Here is a 20,089-nt window from a genome sequence, read left to right as displayed (position 1 = left end):
AACAAGTCTTTCTGGCATATTCTTTCCACTTCATTTGTTCCGTTAATTTGATGGTATACATTCTTTTTATTTGCGCAGTTTCTAAAAAACCTGTGTTGAACCTGCCTGAAGAAGATTACATGGATGACACGCCAGTTGTGTCCAAAGCAAGTCGGGTCAATGAACTTCGAGCCGAGAAACGACGCAAAGAATTCTACCTGAGTCTCTTGTACATAATCGTTGTACTTGCTGTTGTGTATGCCAGCAATGATGAATTTCCATATCGATTCTTTGAGACACTCTACCAACTGACTGGAAAATCCTTTAAACGGGTGAGAAGAATCACTGGCATTGGAATACACTATAACATGCTTTGTTATTTTTAAAAAAAGAAAAAAAACGATGGGAATTTTGGAGAAAACGTTTTCAGTAAAATATAAGCAAAAATGAAATGTAAATGATTACAAAGGCAAAGCAGGTATTCGCATATTGACCGCACACTGTGTCCCTATCTCAACAATATACCAAAATGCAAACACAAATGTTCCAATGAAAACTTGGTGGTCGACCACACTGGAATGAGGGATACAATTCTTACAATTTACTGGCAAATTGGCAAATTCTGTCCACTTCCGGTTTTGCCGGGGAGGTTGTCTTTTTTCCAAGCTCTCCACGTCATCAAAGTTAAGTATTGTTTCCCTTTTGTATTTTTGTCAAAACTCTAGTTTTATTTTATGGTGTGAGGGGCAACTGTATGTTTCTAGGAAGATCTCGGTGTAAATCGTGCATACCTGTATATAATCGTCGCTTGTTTCCTGCCGCATTTTTCAGGCCTGGTCCCTCCAGGCCTTGTTGTCTCCTCTCGGCGGTCGTTTGTGGTCCATTTACTTTCGTTCTCTCACTGTTTTTCCACTCTTTCTTTTCACCCCATACTTCCTTGAACATCTTACCCTTTGTTTGAAGTATTAATAAAAAATAACAAAACTCCATTTTTTAAATTTTATTTCCTTCTTTGTTTATGTTCGTTCGTTCTTCGACCACGTGTTTCACCCCACCCATTTTTTTTCCTCTCTTTCCTTCATAACTCGATCCTCTCCAGCCAAAAGACACCTTTCCAATTCCATTTTTCACCACACTCTTTCAACTTTCTCCTTCTTCCTCTGATCCACGTTCACCTAACCTTCAAAAAAAACATATTAACGAATAATTTAAAAAGTAGGACTCTCCTCCCGTACCAACACATTTTTTATTTTTTTATTTTTTTTGTATACTGAATCGAGGCTCGTGAAAGAGCTGATACACCTCCCTGTCCTTCGTTCTCTGCTTTCCTTTCTATCAATATCCTATTCTTCTGTTCCTGCTTCTGAACCAGTGCTGGAATCATTAATCCCCCGAAGGAATCCTTCATGCCTTCATTTAGGGAATTTCCCCAGATAGTTTTCACGGTTTCGTTTAAAAATGTTTAAACTTTTCCCTGAAGTGTTGTTTTCTGTTGTATATTATAACACACTTTTCTTCTTCTTCTTTAAAAGGTTTCTTTCTATTTGCACACCAAATCTCTTCATTTCAAATAAAAATTCCATCTCTCACAATTCTTCCTTCCTACATTCCCGAAACTCACCTGCATTCCCCCCTCCTCCAACGTTTTCAAACGGATCTCTGACTTGAAAATCACAAGAAACTCATTTTTCATAAATGTTCGTATTCCATGAATCGTCCAACACTTTCTAAAATCCAAACTCTCGGGTTCGGGTGTGGAAAGACATTGTCCAGGCTCAGGTACGGGAAGGAGGGACATTGTCCAGGCTCAGGTTCGGGTGTGGAAGGACATTGTCTAGGCTCAGGTTTGCCTGTGGAAGGACATTGTCCAGGCTCAGCTTTGGGTGTGGAAGGACATTGACCAGGCTCAGGTTCGGATGTGGAGGGACATTGTCCAGCCTCAGGTTCGGGTGTGGAAGGACATTGTCCAGGCTCAGGTTTGAGTGTGGAGGGACATTGTCCAGGCTCAGGTTCAGGTGTGGAGGGACATTGTCCAGGCTCAGGTTTGGGTGTGGAAGGTCATTGTCCAGGCTCAGGTTCAGGTGTGGAGGGGCATTGTCCAGGCTCAGGTTCGGGTGTGGAAGTACATTGTCCAGCCTCAGGTTCGGGTGTGGAAGGACATTGTCCAGGCTCAGGTTCGGGTGTGGAAGGACATTGTCCAGGCTCAGGTTTGGGTGTGGAGGGACATTGTCCAGGCTCAGGTTCAGGTGTGGAGGGACATTGTCCAGGCTCAGGTTTGGGTGTGGAGGGACATTGTCCAGGCTCAGGTTTGGGTGTGGAAGGACATTGTCCAGGGTCAGGTTTTGGTGTGGAAGGACATTGTCCAGCATCAGGTTTGGGTGTGGGAGGACATTGTCCAGGCTCAGGTTTGGGTGTGGAGGGACATTGTCCAGGCTCAGGTTCGGGTGTGGAGGGACATTGTCCAGGCTCAGGTTCGGGTGTGGAGGGACATTGTCCAGGCTCAGGTTTCGGTGTGGAAGGACATTGTCCAGGGTCAGGATTGGGTGTGGAAGGACATTGTCCAGGCTCAGGTTCGGGTGTGGAAGGACATTGTCCAGGCTCAGGTTCGGGTGTGGAGGGACATTGTCCAGGCTTAGGTTCGGGTGTGGAAGGACATTACCAGGGTCAGGTTCGGGTGTGGAAGGACATTGTCAGGGCTCAGGTTTGGGTGTGGAGGGACATTGTCCAGGCTCAGGTTCGGGTGAGGAAGGACATTGTCCAGGCTCAGGTTTGGGTGTGGAAGGTCAATGTCCAGGCTCAGGTTCAGGTGTGGAGGGACATTGTCCAGGCTCAGGTTTGCGTGTGGAAGTACATTGTCCAGTCTCAGGTTCAGGTGTGGAAGGACATTGTCCAGGCTCAGGTTCGGGTGTGGAAGGACATTGTCCAGCCTCAGGTTCGGGTGTGGAAGGACATTGTCCCGCCTCAGGTTCGGGTGTGGAAGGACATTGTCCAGCCTCAGGTTCGGGTGTGGAAGGACATTGTCCAGCCTCAGGTTCGGGTGTGGAAGGACATTGTCCAGGCTCAGGTTTGGGTGTGGAAGGACATTGTCCAGGCTCAGGTTCGGGTGTGGAAGGACATTGTCCAGGCTCAGATTTGGGTGTGGAAGGACATTGTCCAGCCTCAGGTTCGGGTGTGGAAGGACATTGTCCAGGCTCAGGTTTGGGTGTGGAAGGACATTGTCCAGGCTCAGGTTCGCGTGTGGAAGTACATTGTCCAGCCTCAGGTTCGGGTGTGGAAGGACATTGTCCAGGCTCAGGTTCGGGTGTGGAAGGACATTGTCCAGCCTCAGGTTCGGGTGTGGAAGGACATTGTCCAGGCTCAGGTTTGGGCGTGGAAGGACATTGTCCAGGCTCAGTTTCGGGTGTGGAAGGACATTGTCCAGGCTCAGATTTGGGTGTGGAAGGACATTGTCCAGGCTCAGGTTTGGGTGTGGAAGGTCATTGTCCAGGCTCAGGTTCAGGTGTGGAGGGACATTGTCCAGGCTCAGGTTCGGGTGTGGAAGTACATTGTCCAGCCTCAGGTTCGGGTGTGGAAGGACATTGTCCAGGCTCAGGTTCGGGTGTGGAAGGACATTGTCCAGGCTCAGGTTTGGGTGTGGAGGGACATTGTCCAGGCTCAGGTTCAGGTGTGGAGGGACATTGTCCAGGCTCAGGTTCGGGTGTGGAGGGACATTGTCCAGGGTCAGGTTTTGGTGTGGAAGGACATTGTCCAGCCTCAGGTTTGGGTGTGGAAGGACATTGTCCAGGCTCAGGTTTGGGTGTGGAGGGACATTGTCCAGGCTCAGGTTGGGGGTGTGGAGGGACATTGTCCAGGCTCAGGTTCGGGTGTGGAAGGACATTGTCCAGCCTCAGGTTCGGGTGTGGAAGGACATTGTCCAGGCTCAGGTTTGGGTGTGGAAAGACATTGTCCAGGCTCAGGTTCGCGTGTGGAAGTACATTGTCCAGCCTCAGGTTCGGGTGTGGAAGGACATTGTCCAGGCTCAGGTTCGGGTGTGGAAGGACATTGTCCAGCCTCAGGTTCGGGTGTGGAAGGACATTGTCCAGCCTCAGGTTCGGGTGTGGAAGGACATTGTCCAGGCTCAGGTTTGGGTGTGGAAGGACATTGTCCAGGCTCATGTTCGGGTGTGGAAGGACATTGTCCAGGCTCAGATTTGGGTGTGGAAGGACATTGTCCAGGCTCAGGTTTGGGTGTGGAAGATCATTGTCCAGGCTCAGGTTCAGGTGTGGAGGGACATTGTCCAGGCTCAGGTTCGGGTGTGGAAGTACATTGTCCAGCCTCAGGTTTGGGTGTGGAAGGACATTGTCCAGGCTCAGGTTCGGGTGTGGAAGGACATTGTCCAGGCTCAGGTTTGGGTGTGGAGGGACATTGTCCAGGCTCAGGTTCAGGTGTGGAGGGACATTGTCCAGGCTCAGGTTTGGGTGTGGAGGGACATTGTCCAGGCTCAGGTTTGGGTGTGGAAGGACATTGTCCAGGCTCAGGTTTGGGTGTGGAGGGACATTGTCCAGGCTCAGGTTCGGGTGTGGAGGGACATTGTCCAGGCTCAGGTTCGGGTGTGGAGGGACATTGTCCAGGCTCAGGTTCGGGTGTGGAGGGACATTGTCCAGGCTCAGGTTTCGGTGTGGAAGGACATTGTCCAGGGTCAGGATTGGGTGTGGAAGGACATTGTCCAGGCTCAGGTTAGGGTGTGGAAGGACATTGTCCAGGCTCAGGTTCGGGTGTGGAGGGACATTGTCCAGGCTTAGGTTCGGGTGTGGAAGGACATTACCAGGGTCAGGTTCGGGTGTGGAAGGACATTGTCCAGGCTCAGGTTTGGGTGTGGAGGGACATTGTCCAGGCTCAGGTTCGGGTGAGGAAGGACATTGTCCAGGCTCAGGTTTGGGTGTGGAAGGTCATTGTCCAGGCTCAGGTTCAGGGGTGGGGGGACATTGTCCAGGCTCAGGTTCGCGTGTGGAAGTACATTGTCCAGCCTCAGGTTCGGGTGTGGAAGGACATTGTCCAGGCTCAGGTTCGGGTGTGGAAGGACATTGTCCAGCCTCAGGTTCGGGTGTGGAAGGACATTGTCCAGCCTCAGGTTCGGGTGTGGAAGGACATTGTCCAGCCTCAGGTTCGGGTGTGGAAGGACATTGTCCAGCCTCAGGTTCGGGTGTGGAAGGACATTGTCCAGGCTCAGGTTTGGGTGTGGAAGGACATTGTCCAGGCTCAGGTTCGGGTGTGGAAGGACATTGTCCAGGCTCAGATTTGGGTGTGGAAGGACATTGTCCAGCCTCAGGTTCGGGTGTGGAAGGACATTGTCCAGCCTCAGGTTCGGGTGTGGAAGGACATTGTCCAGCCTCAGGTTCGGGTGTGGAAGGACATTGTCCAGGCTCAGGTTTGGGTGTGGAAGGACATTGTCCAGGCTCAGGTTCGGGTGTGGAAGGACATTGTCCAGGCTCAGATTTGGGTGTGGAAGGACATTGTCCAGGCTCAGGTTTGGGTGTGGAAGGTCATTGTCCAGGCTCAGGTTCAGGTGTGGAGGGACATTGTCCAGGCTCAGGTTCGGATGTGGAAGTACATTGTCCAGCCTCAGGTTCGGGTGTGGAAGGACATTGTCCAGGCTCAGGTTCGGGTGTGGAAGGACATTGTCCAGGCTCAGGTTTGGGTGTGGAGGGACATTGTCCAGGCTCAGGTTCAGGTGTGGAGGGACATTGTCCAGGCTCAGGTTCGGGTGTGGAGGGACATTGTCCTGGCTCAGGTTTGGGTGTGGAAGGATATTGTCCAGGGTCAGGTTTTGGTGTGGAAGGACATTGTCCAGCCTCAGGTTTGGGTGTGGAAGGACATTGTCCAGGCTCAGGTTTGGGTGTGGAGGGACATTGTCCAGGCTCAGGTTGGGGGTGTGGAGGGACATTGTCCAGGTTCAGGTTCGGGTGTGGAGGGACATTGTCCAGGCTCAGGTTTCGGTGTGGAAGGACATTGTCCAGGGTCAGGATTGGGTGTGGAAGGACATTGTCCAGGCTCAGGTTCGGGTGTGGAAGGACACTGTCCAGGCTCAGGTTCGGCTGTGGAGGGACATTGTCCAGGCTTAGGTTCGGGTGTGGAAGGACATTACCACGGTCAGGTTCGGGTGTGGAAGGACATTGTCCAGGCTCAGGTTTGGGTGTGGAGGGACATTGTCCAGGCTCAGGTTCGGGCGAGGAAGGACATTGTCCAGGCTCAGGTTCGGGTGTGGAAGGACATTGTCCAGCCTCAAGTTCGGGTGTGGAAGGACATTGTCCAGCCTCAGGTTCAGGTGTGGAAGGACATTGTCCAGCCTCAGGTTTGGGTGTGGAAGGACATTGTCCAGGGTCAGGATTGTGTGTGGAAGGACATTGTCCAGGCTCAGGTTCGGGTGTGGAAGGACATTCTCCAGGCTCAGGTTCGGGTGTGGAGGGACATTGTCCAGGCTTAGGTTCGGGTGTGGAAGGTCATTGTCCAGCCTCAGGTTCGGGTGTGGAAGGACATTGTCCAGGCTCAGGTTTGCGTGTGGCAGGACATTGTCCAGGGTCAGGATTGTGTGTGGAAGGACATTGTCCAGGCTCAGGTTCGGGTGTGGAAGGACATTGTCCAGGCTCAGGTTTGGGTGTGGAAGGACATTGTCCAGGCTCAGGTTCGGGTGTGGAAGGACATTGTCCAGGCTCAGATTTGGGTGTGGAAGGACATTGTCCAGCCTCAGGTTCGGGTGTGGAAGGACATTGTCCAGGCTCAGGTTTGGGTGTGGAAGGACATTGTCCAGGCTCAGGTTCGCGTGTGGAAGTACATTGTCCAGCCTCAGGTTCGGGTGTGGAAGGACATTGTCCAGGCTCAGGTTCGGGTGTGGAAGGACATTGTCCAGCCTCAGGTTCGGGTGTGGAAGGACATTGTCCAGGCTCAGGTTTGGGTGTGGAAGGACATTGTCCAGGCTCAGGTTCGGGTGTGGAAGGACATTGTCCAGGCTCAGATTTGGGTGTGGAAGGACATTGTCCAGGCTCAGGCTTGGGTGTGGAAGGTCATTGTCCAGGCTCAGGTTCAGGTGTGGAGGGACATTGTCCAGGCTCAGGTTCGGGTGTGGAAGTACATTGTCCAGCCTCAGGTTCGGGTGTGGAAGGACATTGTCCAGGCTCAGGTTCGGGTGTGGAAGGACATTGTCCAGGCTCAGGTTTGGGTGTGGAGGGACATTGTCCAGGCTCAGGTTCAGGTGTGGAGGGACATTGTCCAGGCTCAGGTTCGGGTGTGGAGGGACATTGTCCAGGCTCAGGTTTGGGTGTGGAAGGACATTGTCCAGGGTCAGGTTTTGGTGTGGAAGGACATTGTCCAGCCTCAGGTTTGGGTGTGGAAGGACATTGTCCAGGCTCAGGTTTGGGTGTGGAGGGACATTGTCCAGGCTCAGGTTGGGGGTGTGGAGGGACATTGTCCAGGCTCAGGTTCGGGTGTGGAAGGACATTGTCCAGCCTCAGGTTCGGGTGTGGAAGGACATTGTCCAGGCTCAGGTTTGGGTGTGGAAAGACATTGTCCAGGCTCAGGTTCGCGTGTGGAAGTACATTGTCCAGCCTCAGGTTCGGGTGTGGAAGGACATTGTCCAGGCTCAGGTTCGGGTGTGGAAGGACATTGTCCAGCCTCAGGTTCGGGTGTGGAAGGACATTGTCCAGGCTCAGGTTTGGGTGTGGAAGGACATTGTCCAGGCTCAGGTTCGGGTGTGGAAGGACATTGTCCAGGCTCAGATTTGGGTGTGGAAGGACATTGTCCAGGCTCAGGTTTGGGTGTGGAAGGTCATTGTCCAGGCTCAGGTTCAGGTGTGGAGGGACATTGTCCAGGCTCAGGTTCGGGTGTGGAAGTACATTGTCCAGCCTCAGGTTTGGGTGTGGAAGGATATTGTCCAGGCTCAGGTTCGGGTGTGGAAGGACATTGTCCAGGCTCAGGTTTGGGTGTGGAGGGACATTGTCCAGGCTCAGGTTCAGGTGTGGAGGGACATTGTCCAGGCTCAGGTTTGGGTGTGGAGGGACATTGTCCAGGCTCAGGTTTGGGTGTGGAAGGACATTGTCCAGGGTCAGGTTTTGGTGTGGAAGGACATTGTCCAGCATCAGGTTTGGGTGTGGAAGGACATTGTCCAGGCTCAGGTTTGGGTGTGGAGGGACATTGTCCAGGCTCAGGTTCGGGTGTGGAGGGACATTGTCCAGGCTCAGGTTCGGGTGTGGAGGGACATTGTCCAGGCTCAGGTTTCGGTGTGGAAGGACATTGTCCAGGGTCAGGATTGGGTGTGGAAGGACATTGTCCAGGCTCAGGTTCGGGTGTGGAAGGACATTGTCCAGGCTCAGGTTCGGGTGTGGAAGGACATTGTCCAGCCTCAAGTTCGGGTGTGGAAGGACATTGTCCAGCCTCAGGTTCAGGTGTGGAAGGACATTGTCCAGCCTCAGGTTTGGGTGTGGAAGGACATTGTCCAGGGTCAGGATTGTGTGTGGAAGGACATTGTCCAGGCTCAGGTTCGGGTGTGGAAGGACATTCTCCAGGCTCAGGTTCGGGTGTGGAGGGACATTGTCCAGGCTTAGGTTCGGGTGTGGAAGGTCATTGTCCAGCCTCAGGTTCGGGTGTGGAAGGACATTGTCCAGGCTCAGGTTTGCGTGTGGCAGGACATTGTCCAGGGTCAGGATTGTGTGTGGAAGGACATTGTCCAGGCTCAGGTTCGGGTGTGGAAGGACATTGTCCAGGCTAAGGTTTGGGTGTGGAAGGACATTGTCCAGGCTCAGGTTCGGGTGTGGAAGGACATTGTCCAGGCTCAGATTTGGGTGTGGAAGGACATTGTCCAGCCTCAGGTTCGGGTGTGGAAGGACATTGTCCAGGCTCAGGTTTGGGTGTGGAAGGACATTGTCCAGGCTCAGGTTCGCGTGTGGAAGTACATTGTCCAGCCTCAGGTTCGGGTGTGGAAGGACATTGTCCAGGCTCAGGTTCGGGTGTGGAAGGACATTGTCCAGCCTCAGGTTCGGGTGTGGAAGGACATTGTCCAGGCTCAGGTTTGGGTGTGGAAGGACATTGTCCAGGCTCAGGTTCGGGTGTGGAAGGACATTGTCCAGGCTCAGATTTGGGTGTGGAAGGACATTGTCCAGGCTCAGGTTTGGGTGTGGAAGGTCATTGTCCAGGCTCAGGTTCAGGTGTGGAGGGACATTGTCCAGGCTCAGGTTCGGGTGTGGAAGTACATTGTCCAGCCTCAGGTTCGGGTGTGGAAGGACATTGTCCAGGCTCAGGTTCGGGTGTGGAAGGACATTGTCCAGGCTCAGGTTTGGGTGTGGAGGGACATTGTCCAGGCTCAGGTTCAGGTGTGGAGGGACATTGTCCAGGCTCAGGTTCGGGTGTGGAGGGACATTGTCCAGGCTCAGGTTTGGGTGTGGAAGGACATTGTCCAGGGTCAGGTTTTGGTGTGGAAGGACATTGTCCAGCCTCAGGTTTGGGTGTGGAAGGACATTGTCCAGGCTCAGGTTTGGGTGTGGAGGGACATTGTCCAGGCTCAGGTTGGGGGTGTGGAGGGACATTGTCCAGGCTCAGGTTCGGGTGTGGAAGGACATTGTCCAGCCTCAGGTTCGGGTGTGGAAGGACATTGTCCAGGCTCAGGTTTGGGTGTGGAAAGACATTGTCCAGGCTCAGGTTCGCGTGTGGAAGTACATTGTCCAGCCTCAGGTTCGGGTGTGGAAGGACATTGTCCAGGCTCAGGTTCGGGTGTGGAAGGACATTGTCCAGCCTCAGGTTCGGGTGTGGAAGGACATTGTCCAGGCTCAGGTTTGGGTGTGGAGGGACATTGTCCAGGCTCAGGTTCGGGTGTGGAAGGACATTGTCCAGGCTCAGATTTGGGTGTGGAAGGACATTGTCCAGGCTCAGGTTTGGGTGTGGAAGATCATTGTCCAGGCTCAGGTTCAGGTGTGGAGGGACATTGTCCAGGCTCAGGTTCGGGTGTGGAAGTACATTGTCCAGCCTCAGGTTTGGGTGTGGAAGGATATTGTCCAGGCTCAGGTTCGGGTGTGGAAGGACATTGTCCAGGCTCAGGTTTGGGTGTGGAGGGACATTGTCCAGGCTCAGGTTCAGGTGTGGAGGGACATTGTCCAGGCTCAGGTTTGGGTGTGGAGGGACATTGTCCAGGCTCAGGTTTGGGTGTGGAAGGACATTGTCCAGGGTCAGGTTTTGGTGTGGAAGGACATTGTCCAGCATCAGGTTTGGGTGTGGAAGGACATTGTCCAGGCTCAGGTTTGGGTGTGGAGGGACATTGTCCAGGCTCAGGTTCGGGTGTGGAGGGACATTGTCCAGGCTCAGGTTCGGGTGTGGAGGGACATTGTCCAGGCTCAGGTTTCGGTGTGGAAGGACATTGTCCAGGGTCAGGATTGGGTGTGGAAGGACATTGTCCAGGCTCAGGTTCGGGTGTGGAAGGACATTGTCCAGGCTCAGGTTCGGGTGTGGAAGGACATTGTCCAGCCTCAAGTTCGGGTGTGGAAGGACATTGTCCAGCCTCAGGTTCAGGTGTGGAAGGACATTGTCCAGCCTCAGGTTTGGGTGTGGAGGGACATTGTCCAGGCTCAGGTTCGGGTGAGGAAGGACATTGTCCAGGCTCAGGTTTGGGTGTGGAAGGTCATTGTCCAGGCTCAGGTTCGGGTGTGGAAGGACATTGTCCAGCCTCAGGTTCGGGTGTGGAAGGACATTGTCCAGCCTCAGGTTCGGGTGTGGAAGGACATTGTCCAGCCTCAGGTTCGGGTGTGGAAGGACATTGTCCAGGCTCAGGTTTGGGTGTGGAAGGACATTGTCCAGGCTCAGGTTCGGGTGTGGAAGGACATTGTCCAGGCTCAGATTTGGGTGTGGAAGGACATTGTCCAGCCTCAGGTTCGGGTGTGGAAGGACATTGTCCAGGCTCAGGTTTGGGTGTGGAAGGACATTGTCCAGGCTCAGGTTCGCATGTGGAAGTACATTGTCCAGCCTCAGGTTCGGGTGTGGAAGGACATTGTCCAGGCTCAGGTTCGGGTGTGGAAGGACATTGTCCAGCCTCAGGTTCGGGTGTGGAAGGACATTGTCCAGCCTCAGGTTCAGGTGTGGAAGGACATTGTCCAGGCTCAGGTTTGGGTGTGGAAGGACATTGTCCAGGCTCAGGTTCGGGTGTGGAAGGACATTGTCCAGGCTCAGATTTGGGTGTGGAAGGACATTGTCCAGGCTCAGGTTTGGGTGTGGAAGGACATTGTCCAGGCTCAGGTTCGGGTGTGGAAGGACATTGTCCAGGCTCAGGTTTGGGTGTGGAGGGACATTGTCCAGGCTCAGGTTCAGGTGTGGAGGGACATTGTCCAGGCTCAGGTTCGGGTGTGGAGGGACATTGTCCTGGCTCAGGTTTGGGTGTGGAAGGATATTGTCCAGGGTCAGGTTTTGGTGTGGAAGGACATTGTCCAGCCTCAGGTTTGGGTGTGGAAGGACATTGTCCAGGCTCAGGTTTGGGTGTGGAGGGACATTGTCCAGGCTCAGGTTGGGGGTGTGGAGGGACATTGTCCAGGTTCAGGTTCGGGTGTGGAGGGACATTGTCCAGGCTCAGGTTTCGGTGTGGAAGGACATTGTCCAGGGTCAGGATTGGGTGTGGAAGGACATTGTCCAGGCTCAGGTTCGGGTGTGGAAGGACACTGTCCAGGCTCAGGTTCGGCTGTGGAGGGACATTGTCCAGGCTTAGGTTCGGGTGTGGAAGGACATTACCACGGTCAGGTTCGGGTGTGGAAGGACATTGTCCAGGCTCAGGTTTGGGTGTGGAGGGACATTGTCCAGGCTCAGGTTCGGGCGAGGAAGGACATTGTCCAGGCTCAGGTTCGGGTGTGGAAGGACATTGTCCAGCCTCAAGTTCGGGTGTGGAAGGACATTGTCCAGCCTCAGGTTCAGGTGTGGAAGGACATTGTCCAGCCTCAGGTTTGGGTGTGGAAGGACATTGTCCAGGTTCAGGATTGTGTGTGGAAGGACATTGTCCAGGCTCAGGTTCGGGTGTGGAAGGACATTGTCCAGGCTCAGGTTCGGGTGTGGAGGGACATTGTCCAGGCTTAGGTTCGGGTGTGGAAGGTCATTGTCCAGCCTCAGGTTCGGGTGTGGAAGGACATTGTCCAGGCTCAGGTTTGCGTGTGGAAGGACATTGTCCAGGGTCAGGATTGTGTGTGGAAGGACATTGTCCAGGCTCAGGTTCGGGTGTGGAAGGACATTGTCCAGCCTCAAGTTCGGGTGTGGAAGGACATTGTCCAGCCTCAGGTTCGGGTGTGGAAGGACATTGTCCAGGCTCAGGTTTGGGGGTGTGAAAGGACATTGTCCAGGGTCAGTATTGTGTGTGGAAGGACATTGTCCAGGCTCAGGTTCGGGTGTGGAGGGACATTGTCCAGGCTTAGGTTCGGGTGTGGAAGGTCATTGTCCAGGCTCAGGTTCGGGTGTGGAGGGACATTGTCCAGGCTCAGGTTCGCGTGTGGAAGTACATTGTCCAGCCTCAGGTTCGGGTGTGGAAGGACATTGTCCAGGCTCAGGTTCGGGTGTGGAAGGACATTGTCCAGCCTCAAGTTCGGGTGTGGAAGGACATTGTCCAGCCTCAGGTTCGGGTGTGGAAGGACATTGTCCAGGCTCAGGTTCGGGTGTGGAAGGACATTGTCCAGGCTCAGATTTGGGTGTGGAAGGACATTGTCCTGGCTCAGGTTTGGGTGTGGAAGGACATTGTCAGGGCTCAGGTTTGGGTGTGGAGGGACATTGTCCAGGCTCAGGTTCGGGTGAGGAAGGACATTGTCCAGGCTCAGGTTTGGGTGTGGAAGGTCAATGTCCAGGTTCAGGTTCAGGTGTGGAGGGACATTGTCCAGGCTCAGGTTTGCGTGTGGAAGTACATTGTCCAGCCTCAGGTTCGGGTGTGGAAGGACATTGTCCAGGCTCAGGTTCGGGTGTGGAAGGACATTGTCCAGCCTCAGGTTCGGGTGTCGAAGGACATTGTCCAGCCTCAGGTTCGGGTGTGGAAGGACATTGTCCAGCCTCAGGTTCGGGTGTGGAAGGACATTGTCCAGCCTCAGGTTCGGGTGTGGAAGGACATTGTCCAGGCTCAGGTTTGGGTGTGGAAGGACATTGTCCAGGCTCAGGTTGGGGGTGTGGAGGGACATTGTCCAGGTTCAGGTTCGGGTGTGGAGGGACATTGTCCAGGCTCAGGTTTCGGTGTGGAAGGACATTGTCCAGGGTCAGGATTGGGTGTGGAAGGACATTGTCCAGGCTCAGGTTCGGGTGTGGAAGGACACTGTCCAGGCTCAGGTTCGGCTGTGGAGGGACATTGTCCAGGCTTAGGTTCGGGTGTGGAAGGACATTACCACGGTCAGGTTCGGGTGTGGAAGGACATTGTCCAGGCTCAGGTTTGGGTGTGGAGGGACATTGTCCAGGCTCAGGTTCGGGCGAGGAAGGACATTGTCCAGGCTCAGGTTCGGGTGTGGAAGGACATTGTCCAGCCTCAAGTTCGGGTGTGGAAGGACATTGTCCAGCCTCAGGTTCAGGTGTGGAAGGACATTGTCCAGCCTCAGGTTTGGGTGTGGAAGGACATTGTCCAGGGTCAGGATTGTGTGTGGAAGGACATTGTCCAGGCTCAGGTTCGGGTGTGGAAGGACATTCTCCAGGCTCAGGTTCGGGTGTGGAGGGACATTGTCCAGGCTTAGGTTCGGGTGTGGAAGGTCATTGTCCAGCCTCAGGTTCGGGTGTGGAAGGACATTGTCCAGGCTCAGGTTTGCGTGTGGCAGGACATTGTCCAGGGTCAGGATTGTGTGTGGAAGGACATTGTCCAGGCTCAGGTTCGGGTGTGGAAGGACATTGTCCAGGCTCAGGTTTGGGTGTGGAAGGACATTGTCCAGGCTCAGGTTCGGGTGTGGAAGGACATTGTCCAGGCTCAGATTTGGGTGTGGAAGGACATTGTCCAGCCTCAGGTTCGGGTGTGGAAGGACATTGTCCAGGCTCAGGTTTGGGTGTGGAAGGACATTGTCCAGGCTCAGGTTCGCGTGTGGAAGTACATTGTCCAGCCTCAGGTTCGGGTGTGGAAGGACATTGTCCAGGCTCAGGTTCGGGTGTGGAAGGACATTGTCCAGCCTCAGGTTCGGGTGTGGAAGGACATTGTCCAGGCTCAGGTTTGGGTGTGGAAGGACATTGTCCAGGCTCAGGTTCGGGTGTGGAAGGACATTGTCCAGGCTCAGATTTGGGTGTGGAAGGACATTGTCCAGGCTCAGGTTTGGGTGTGGAAGGTCATTGTCCAGGCTCAGGTTCAGGTGTGGAGGGACATTGTCCAGGCTCAGGTTCGGGTGTGGAAGTACATTGTCCAGCCTCAGGTTCGGGTGTGGAAGGACATTGTCCAGGCTCAGGTTCGGGTGTGGAAGGACATTGTCCAGGCTCAGGTTTGGGTGTGGAGGGACATTGTCCAGGCTCAGGTTCAGGTGTGGAGGGACATTGTCCAGGCTCAGGTTCGGGTGTGGAGGGACATTGTCCAGGCTCAGGTTTGGGTGTGGAAGGACATTGTCCAGGGTCAGGTTTTGGTGTGGAAGGACATTGTCCAGCCTCAGGTTTGGGTGTGGAAGGACATTGTCCAGGCTCAGGTTTGGGTGTGGAGGGACATTGTCCAGGCTCAGGTTGGGGGTGTGGAGGGACATTGTCCAGGCTCAGGTTCGGGTGTGGAAGGACATTGTCCAGCCTCAGGTTCGGGTGTGGAAGGACATTGTCCAGGCTCAGGCTTGGGTGTGGAAAGACATTGTCCAGGCTCAGGTTCGCGTGTGGAAGTACATTGTCCAGCCTCAGGTTCGGGTGTGGAAGGACATTGTCCAGGCTCAGGTTCGGGTGTGGAAGGACATTGTCCAGCCTCAGGTTCGGGTGTGGAAGGACATTGTCCAGGCTCAGGTTTGGGTGTGGAAGGACATTGTCCAGGCTCAGGTTCGGGTGTGGAAGGACATTGTCCAGGCTCAGATTTGGGTGTGGAAGGACATTGTCCAGGCTCAGGTTTGGGTGTGGAAGGTCATTGTCCAGGCTCAGGTTCAGGTGTGGAGGGACATTGTCCAGGCTCAGGTTCGGGTGTGGAAGTACATTGTCCAGCCTCAGGTTTGGGTGTGGAAGGATATTGTCCAGGCTCAGGTTCGGGTGTGGAAGGACATTGTCCAGGCTCAGGTTTGGGTGTGGAGGGACATTGTCCAGGCTCAGGTTCAGGTGTGGAGGGACATTGTCCAGGCTCAGGTTTGGGTGTGGAGGGACATTGTCCAGGCTCAGGTTTGGGTGTGGAAGGACATTGTCCAGGGTCAGGTTTTGGTGTGGAAGGACATTGTCCAGCATAAGGTTTGGGTGTGGAAGGACATTGTCCAGGCTCAGGTTTGGGTGTGGAGGGACATTGTCCAGGCTCAGGTTCGGGTGTGGAGGGACATTGTCCAGGCTCAGGTTCGGGTGTGGAGGGACATTGTCCAGGCTCAGGTTTCGGTGTGGAAGGACATTGTCCAGGGTCAGGATTGGGTGTGGAAGGACATTGTCCAGGCTCAGGTTCGGGTGTGGAAGGACATTGTCCAGGCTCAGGTTCGGGTGTGGAAGGACATTGTCCAGCCTCAAGTTCGGGTGTGGAAGGACATTGTCCAGCCTCAGGTTCAGGTGTGGAAGGACATTGTCCAGCCTCAGGTTTGGGTGTGGAAGGACATTGTCCAGGGTCAGGATTGTGTGTGGAAGGACATTGTCCAGGCTCAGGTTCGGGTGTGGAAGGACATTCTCCAGGCTCAGGTTCGGGTGTGGAGGGACATTGTCCAGGCTTAGGTTCGGGTGTGGAAGGTCATTGTCCAGCCTCAGGTTCGGGTGTGGAAGGACATTGTCCAGGCTCAGGTTTGCGTGTGGCAGGACATTGTCCAGGGTCAGGATTGTGTGTGGAAGGACATTGTCCAGGCTCAGGTTCGGGTGTGGAAGGACATTGTCCAGGCTAAGGTTTGGGTGTGGAAGGACATTGTCCAGGCTCAGGTTCGGGTGTGGAAGGACATTGTCCAGGCTCAGATTTGGGTGTGGAAGGACATTGTCCAGCCTCAGGTTCGGGTGTGGAAGGACATTGTCCAGGCTCAGGTTTGGGTGTGGAAGGACATTGTCCAGGCTCAGGTTCGCGTGTGGAAGTACATTGTCCAGCCTCAGGTTCGGGTGTGGAAGGACATTGTCCAGGCTCAGGTTCGGGTGTGGAAGGACATTGTCCAGCCTCAGGTTCGGGTGTGGAAGGACATTGTCCAGGCTCAGGTTTGGGTGTGGAAGGACATTGTCCAGGCTCAGGTTCGGGTGTGGAAGGACATTGTCCAGGCTCAGATTTGGGTGTGGAAGGACATTGTCCAGGCTCAGGTTTGGGTGTGGAAGGTCATTGTCCAGGCTCAGGTTCAGGTGTGGAGGGACATTGTCCAGGCTCAGGTTCGGGTGTGGAAGTACATTGTCCAGCCTCAGGTTCGGGTGTGGAAGGACATTGTCCAGGCTCAGGTTTGGGTGTGGAGGGACATTGTCCAGGCTCAGGTTCAGGTGTGGAGGGACATTGTCCAGGCTCAGGTTCGGGTGTGGAGGGACATTGTCCAGGCTCAGGTTTGGGTGTGGAAGGACATTGTCCAGGGTCAGGTTTTGGTGTGGAAGGACATTATCCAGCCTCAGGTTTGGGTGTGGAAGGACATTGTCCAGGCTCAGGTTTGGGTGTGGAGGGACATTGTCCAGGCTCAGGTTGGGGGTGTGGAGGGACATTGTCCAGGCTCAGGTTCGGGTGTGGAAGGACATTGTCCAGCCTCAGGTTCGGGTGTGGAAGGACATTGTCCAGGCTCAGGTTTGGGTGTGGAAAGACATTGTCCAGGCTCAGGTTCGCGTGTGGAAGTACATTGTCCAGCCTCAGGTTCGGGTGTGGAAGGACATTGTCCAGGCTCAGGTTCGGGTGTGGAAGGACATTGTCCAGCCTCAGGTTCGGGTGTGGAAGGACATTGTCCAGGCTCAGGTTTGGGTGTGGAAGGACATTGTCCAGGCTCAGGTTCGGGTGTGGAAGGACATTGTCCAGGCTCAGATTTGGGTGTGGAAGGACATTGTCCAGGCTCAGGTTTGGGTGTGGAAGGTCATTGTCCAGGCTCAGGTTCAGGTGTGGAGGGACATTGTCCAGGCTCAGGTTCGGGTGTGGAAGTACATTGTCCAGCCTCAGGTTTGGGTGTGGAAGGATATTGTCCAGGCTCAGGTTCGGGTGTGGAAGGACATTGTCCAGGCTCAGGTTTGGGTGTGGAGGGACATTGTCCAGGCTCAGGTTCAGGTGTGGAGGGACATTGTCCAGGCTCAGGTTTGGGTGTGGAGGGACATTGTCCAGGCTCAGGTTTGGGTGTGGAAGGACATTGTCCAGGGTCAGGTTTTGGTGTGGAAGGACATTGTCCAGCATCAGGTTTGGGTGTGGAAGGACATTGTCCAGGCTCAGGTTTGGGTGTGGAGGGACATTGTCCAGGCTCAGGTTCGGGTGTGGAGGGACATTGTCCAGGCTCAGGTTCGGGTGTGGAAGGACATTGTCCAGGCTCAGGTTTCGGTGTGGAAGGACATTGTCCAGGGTCAGGATTGGGTGTGGAAGGACATTGTCCAGGCTCAGGTTCGGGTGTGGAAGGACATTGTCCAGGCTCAGGTTCGGGTGTGGAAGGACATTGTCCAGCCTCAAGTTCGGGTGTGGAAGGACATTGTCCAGCCTCAGGTTCAGGTGTGGAAGGACATTGTCCAGCCTCAGGTTTGGGTGTGGAGGGACATTGTCCAGGCTCAGGTTTGGGTGAGGAAGGACATTGTCCAGGCTCAGGTTTGGGTGTGGAAGGTCATTGTCCAGGCTCAGGTTCGGGTGTGGAAGGACATTGTCCAGCCTCAGGTTCGGGTGTGGAAGGACATTGTCCAGCCTCAGGTTCGGGTGTGGAAGGACATTGTCCAGCCTCAGGTTCGGGTGTGGAAGGACATTGTCCAGGCTCAGGTTTGGGTGTGGAAGGACATTGTCCAGGCTCAGGTTCGGGTGTGGAAGGACATTGTCCAGGCTCAGATTTGGGTGTGGAAGGACATTGTCCAGCCTCAGGTTCGGGTGTGGAAGGACATTGTCCAGGCTCAGGTTTGGGTGTGGAAGGACATTGTCCAGGCTCAGGTTCGCATGTGGAAGTACATTGTCCAGCCTCAGGTTCGGGTGTGGAAGGACATTGTCCAGGCTCAGGTTCGGGTGTGGAAGGACATTGTCCAGCCTCAGGTTCGGGTGTGGAAGGACATTGTCCAGCCTCAGGTTCAGGTGTGGAAGGACATTGTCCAGGCTCAGGTTTGGGTGTGGAAGGACATTGTCCAGGCTCAGGTTCGGGTGTGGAAGGACATTGTCCAGGCTCAGATTTGGGTGTGGAAGGACATTGTCCAGGCTCAGGTTTAGGTGTGGAAGGACATTGTCCAGGCTCAGGTTCGGGTGTGGAAGGACATTGTCCAGGCTCAGGTTTGGGTGTGGAGGGACATTGTCCAGGCTCAGGTTCAGGTGTGGAGGGACATTGTCCAGGCTCAGGTTCGGGTGTGGAGGGACATTGTCCTGGCTCAGGTTTGGGTGTGGAAGGATATTGTCCAGGGTCAGGTTTTGGTGTGGAAGGACATTGTCCAGCCTCAGGTTTGGGTGTGGAAGGACATTGTCCAGGCTCAGGTTTGGGTGTGGAGGGACATTGTCCAGGCTCAGGTTGGGGGTGTGGAGGGACATTGTCCAGGTTCAGGTTCGGGTGTGGAGGGACATTGTCCAGGCTCAGGTTTCGGTGTGGAAGGACATTGTCCAGGGTCAGGATTGGGTGTGGAAGGACATTGTCCAGGCTCAGGTTCGGGTGTGGAAGGACACTGTCCAGGCTCAGGTTCGGCTGTGGAGGGACATTGTCCAGGCTTAGGTTCGGGTGTGGAAGGACATTACCACGGTCAGGTTCGGGTGTGGAAGGACATTGTCCAGGCTCAGGTTTGGGTGTGGAGGGACATTGTCCAGGCTCAGGTTCGGGCGAGGAAGGACATTGTCCAGGCTCAGGTTCGGGTGTGGAAGGACATTGTCCAGCCTCAAGTTCGGGTGTGGAAGGACATTGTCCAGCCTCAGGTTCAGGTGTGGAAGGACATTGTCCAGCCTCAGGTTTGGGTGTGGAAGGACATTGTCCAGGTTCAGGATTGTGTGTGGAAGGACATTGTCCAGGCTCAGGTTCGGGTGTGGAAGGACATTGTCCAGGCTCAGGTTCGGGTGTGGAGGGACATTGTCCAGGCTTAGGTTCGGGTGTGGAAGGTCATTGTCCAGCCTCAGGTTCGGGTGTGGAAGGACATTGTCCAGGCTCAGGTTTGCGTGTGGAAGGACATTGTCCAGGGTCAGGATTGTGTGTGGAAGGACATTGTCCAGGCTCAGGTTCGGGTGTGGAAGGACATTGTCCAGCCTCAAGTTCGGGTGTGGAAGGACATTGTCCAGCCTCAGGTTCGGGTGTGGAAGGACATTGTCCAGGCTCAGGTTTGGGGGTGTGAAAGGACATTGTCCAGGGTCAGTATTGTGTGTGGAAGGACATTGTCCAGGCTCAGGTTCGGGTGTGGAGGGACATTGTCCAGGCTTAGGTTCGGGTGTGGAAGGTCATTGTCCAGGCTCAGGTTCGGGTGTGGAGGGACATTGTCCAGGCTCAGGTTCGCGTGTGGAAGTACATTGTCCAGCCTCAGGTTCGGGTGTGGAAGGACATTGTCCAGGCTCAGGTTCGGGTGTGGAAGGACATTGTCCAGCCTCAAGTTCGGGTGTGGAAGGACATTGTCCAGCCTCAGGTTCGGGTGTGGAAGGACATTGTCCAGGCTCAGGTTCGGGTGTGGAAGGACATTGTCCAGGCTCAGATTTGGGTGTGGAAGGACATTGTCCAGGCTCAGGTTTGGGTGTGGAAGGACATTGTCAGGGCTCAGGTTTGGGTGTGGAGAGACATTGTCCAGGCTCAGGTTCAGGTGAGGAAGGACATTGTCCAGGCTCAGGTTTGGGTGTGGAAGGTCAATGTCCAGGTTCAGGTTCAGGTGTGGAGGGACATTGTCCAGGCTCAGGTTTGCGTGTGGAAGTACATTGTCCAGCCTCAGGTTCGGGTGT

General features: G+C 54.6%; 1 protein-coding gene across 1 annotated transcript in view; it reads left to right on the top strand.

The window, feature by feature from the left end:
- Positions 1-20,089, top strand: part of LOC137437739 (polycystin-1-like protein 3) — a 187,288-nt gene that overhangs the window by 72,606 nt on the left and 94,593 nt on the right. Inside the window, exon 6 of the mRNA XM_078766339.1 lies at positions 79-311. Coding sequence (XP_078622465.1) covers positions 79-311 — 233 coding nt within the window. The remainder of the gene's footprint in view (positions 1-78; positions 312-20,089) is intronic.

This window comes from Myxine glutinosa, chromosome 12 (assembly GCF_964187855.1).
Source record: "Myxine glutinosa chromosome 12, kmMyxGlut1.1, whole genome shotgun sequence".
NCBI lineage: Eukaryota > Metazoa > Chordata > Myxini > Myxiniformes > Myxinidae > Myxine > Myxine glutinosa.
This window is presented reverse-complemented; position numbering and strand designations above follow the sequence as displayed.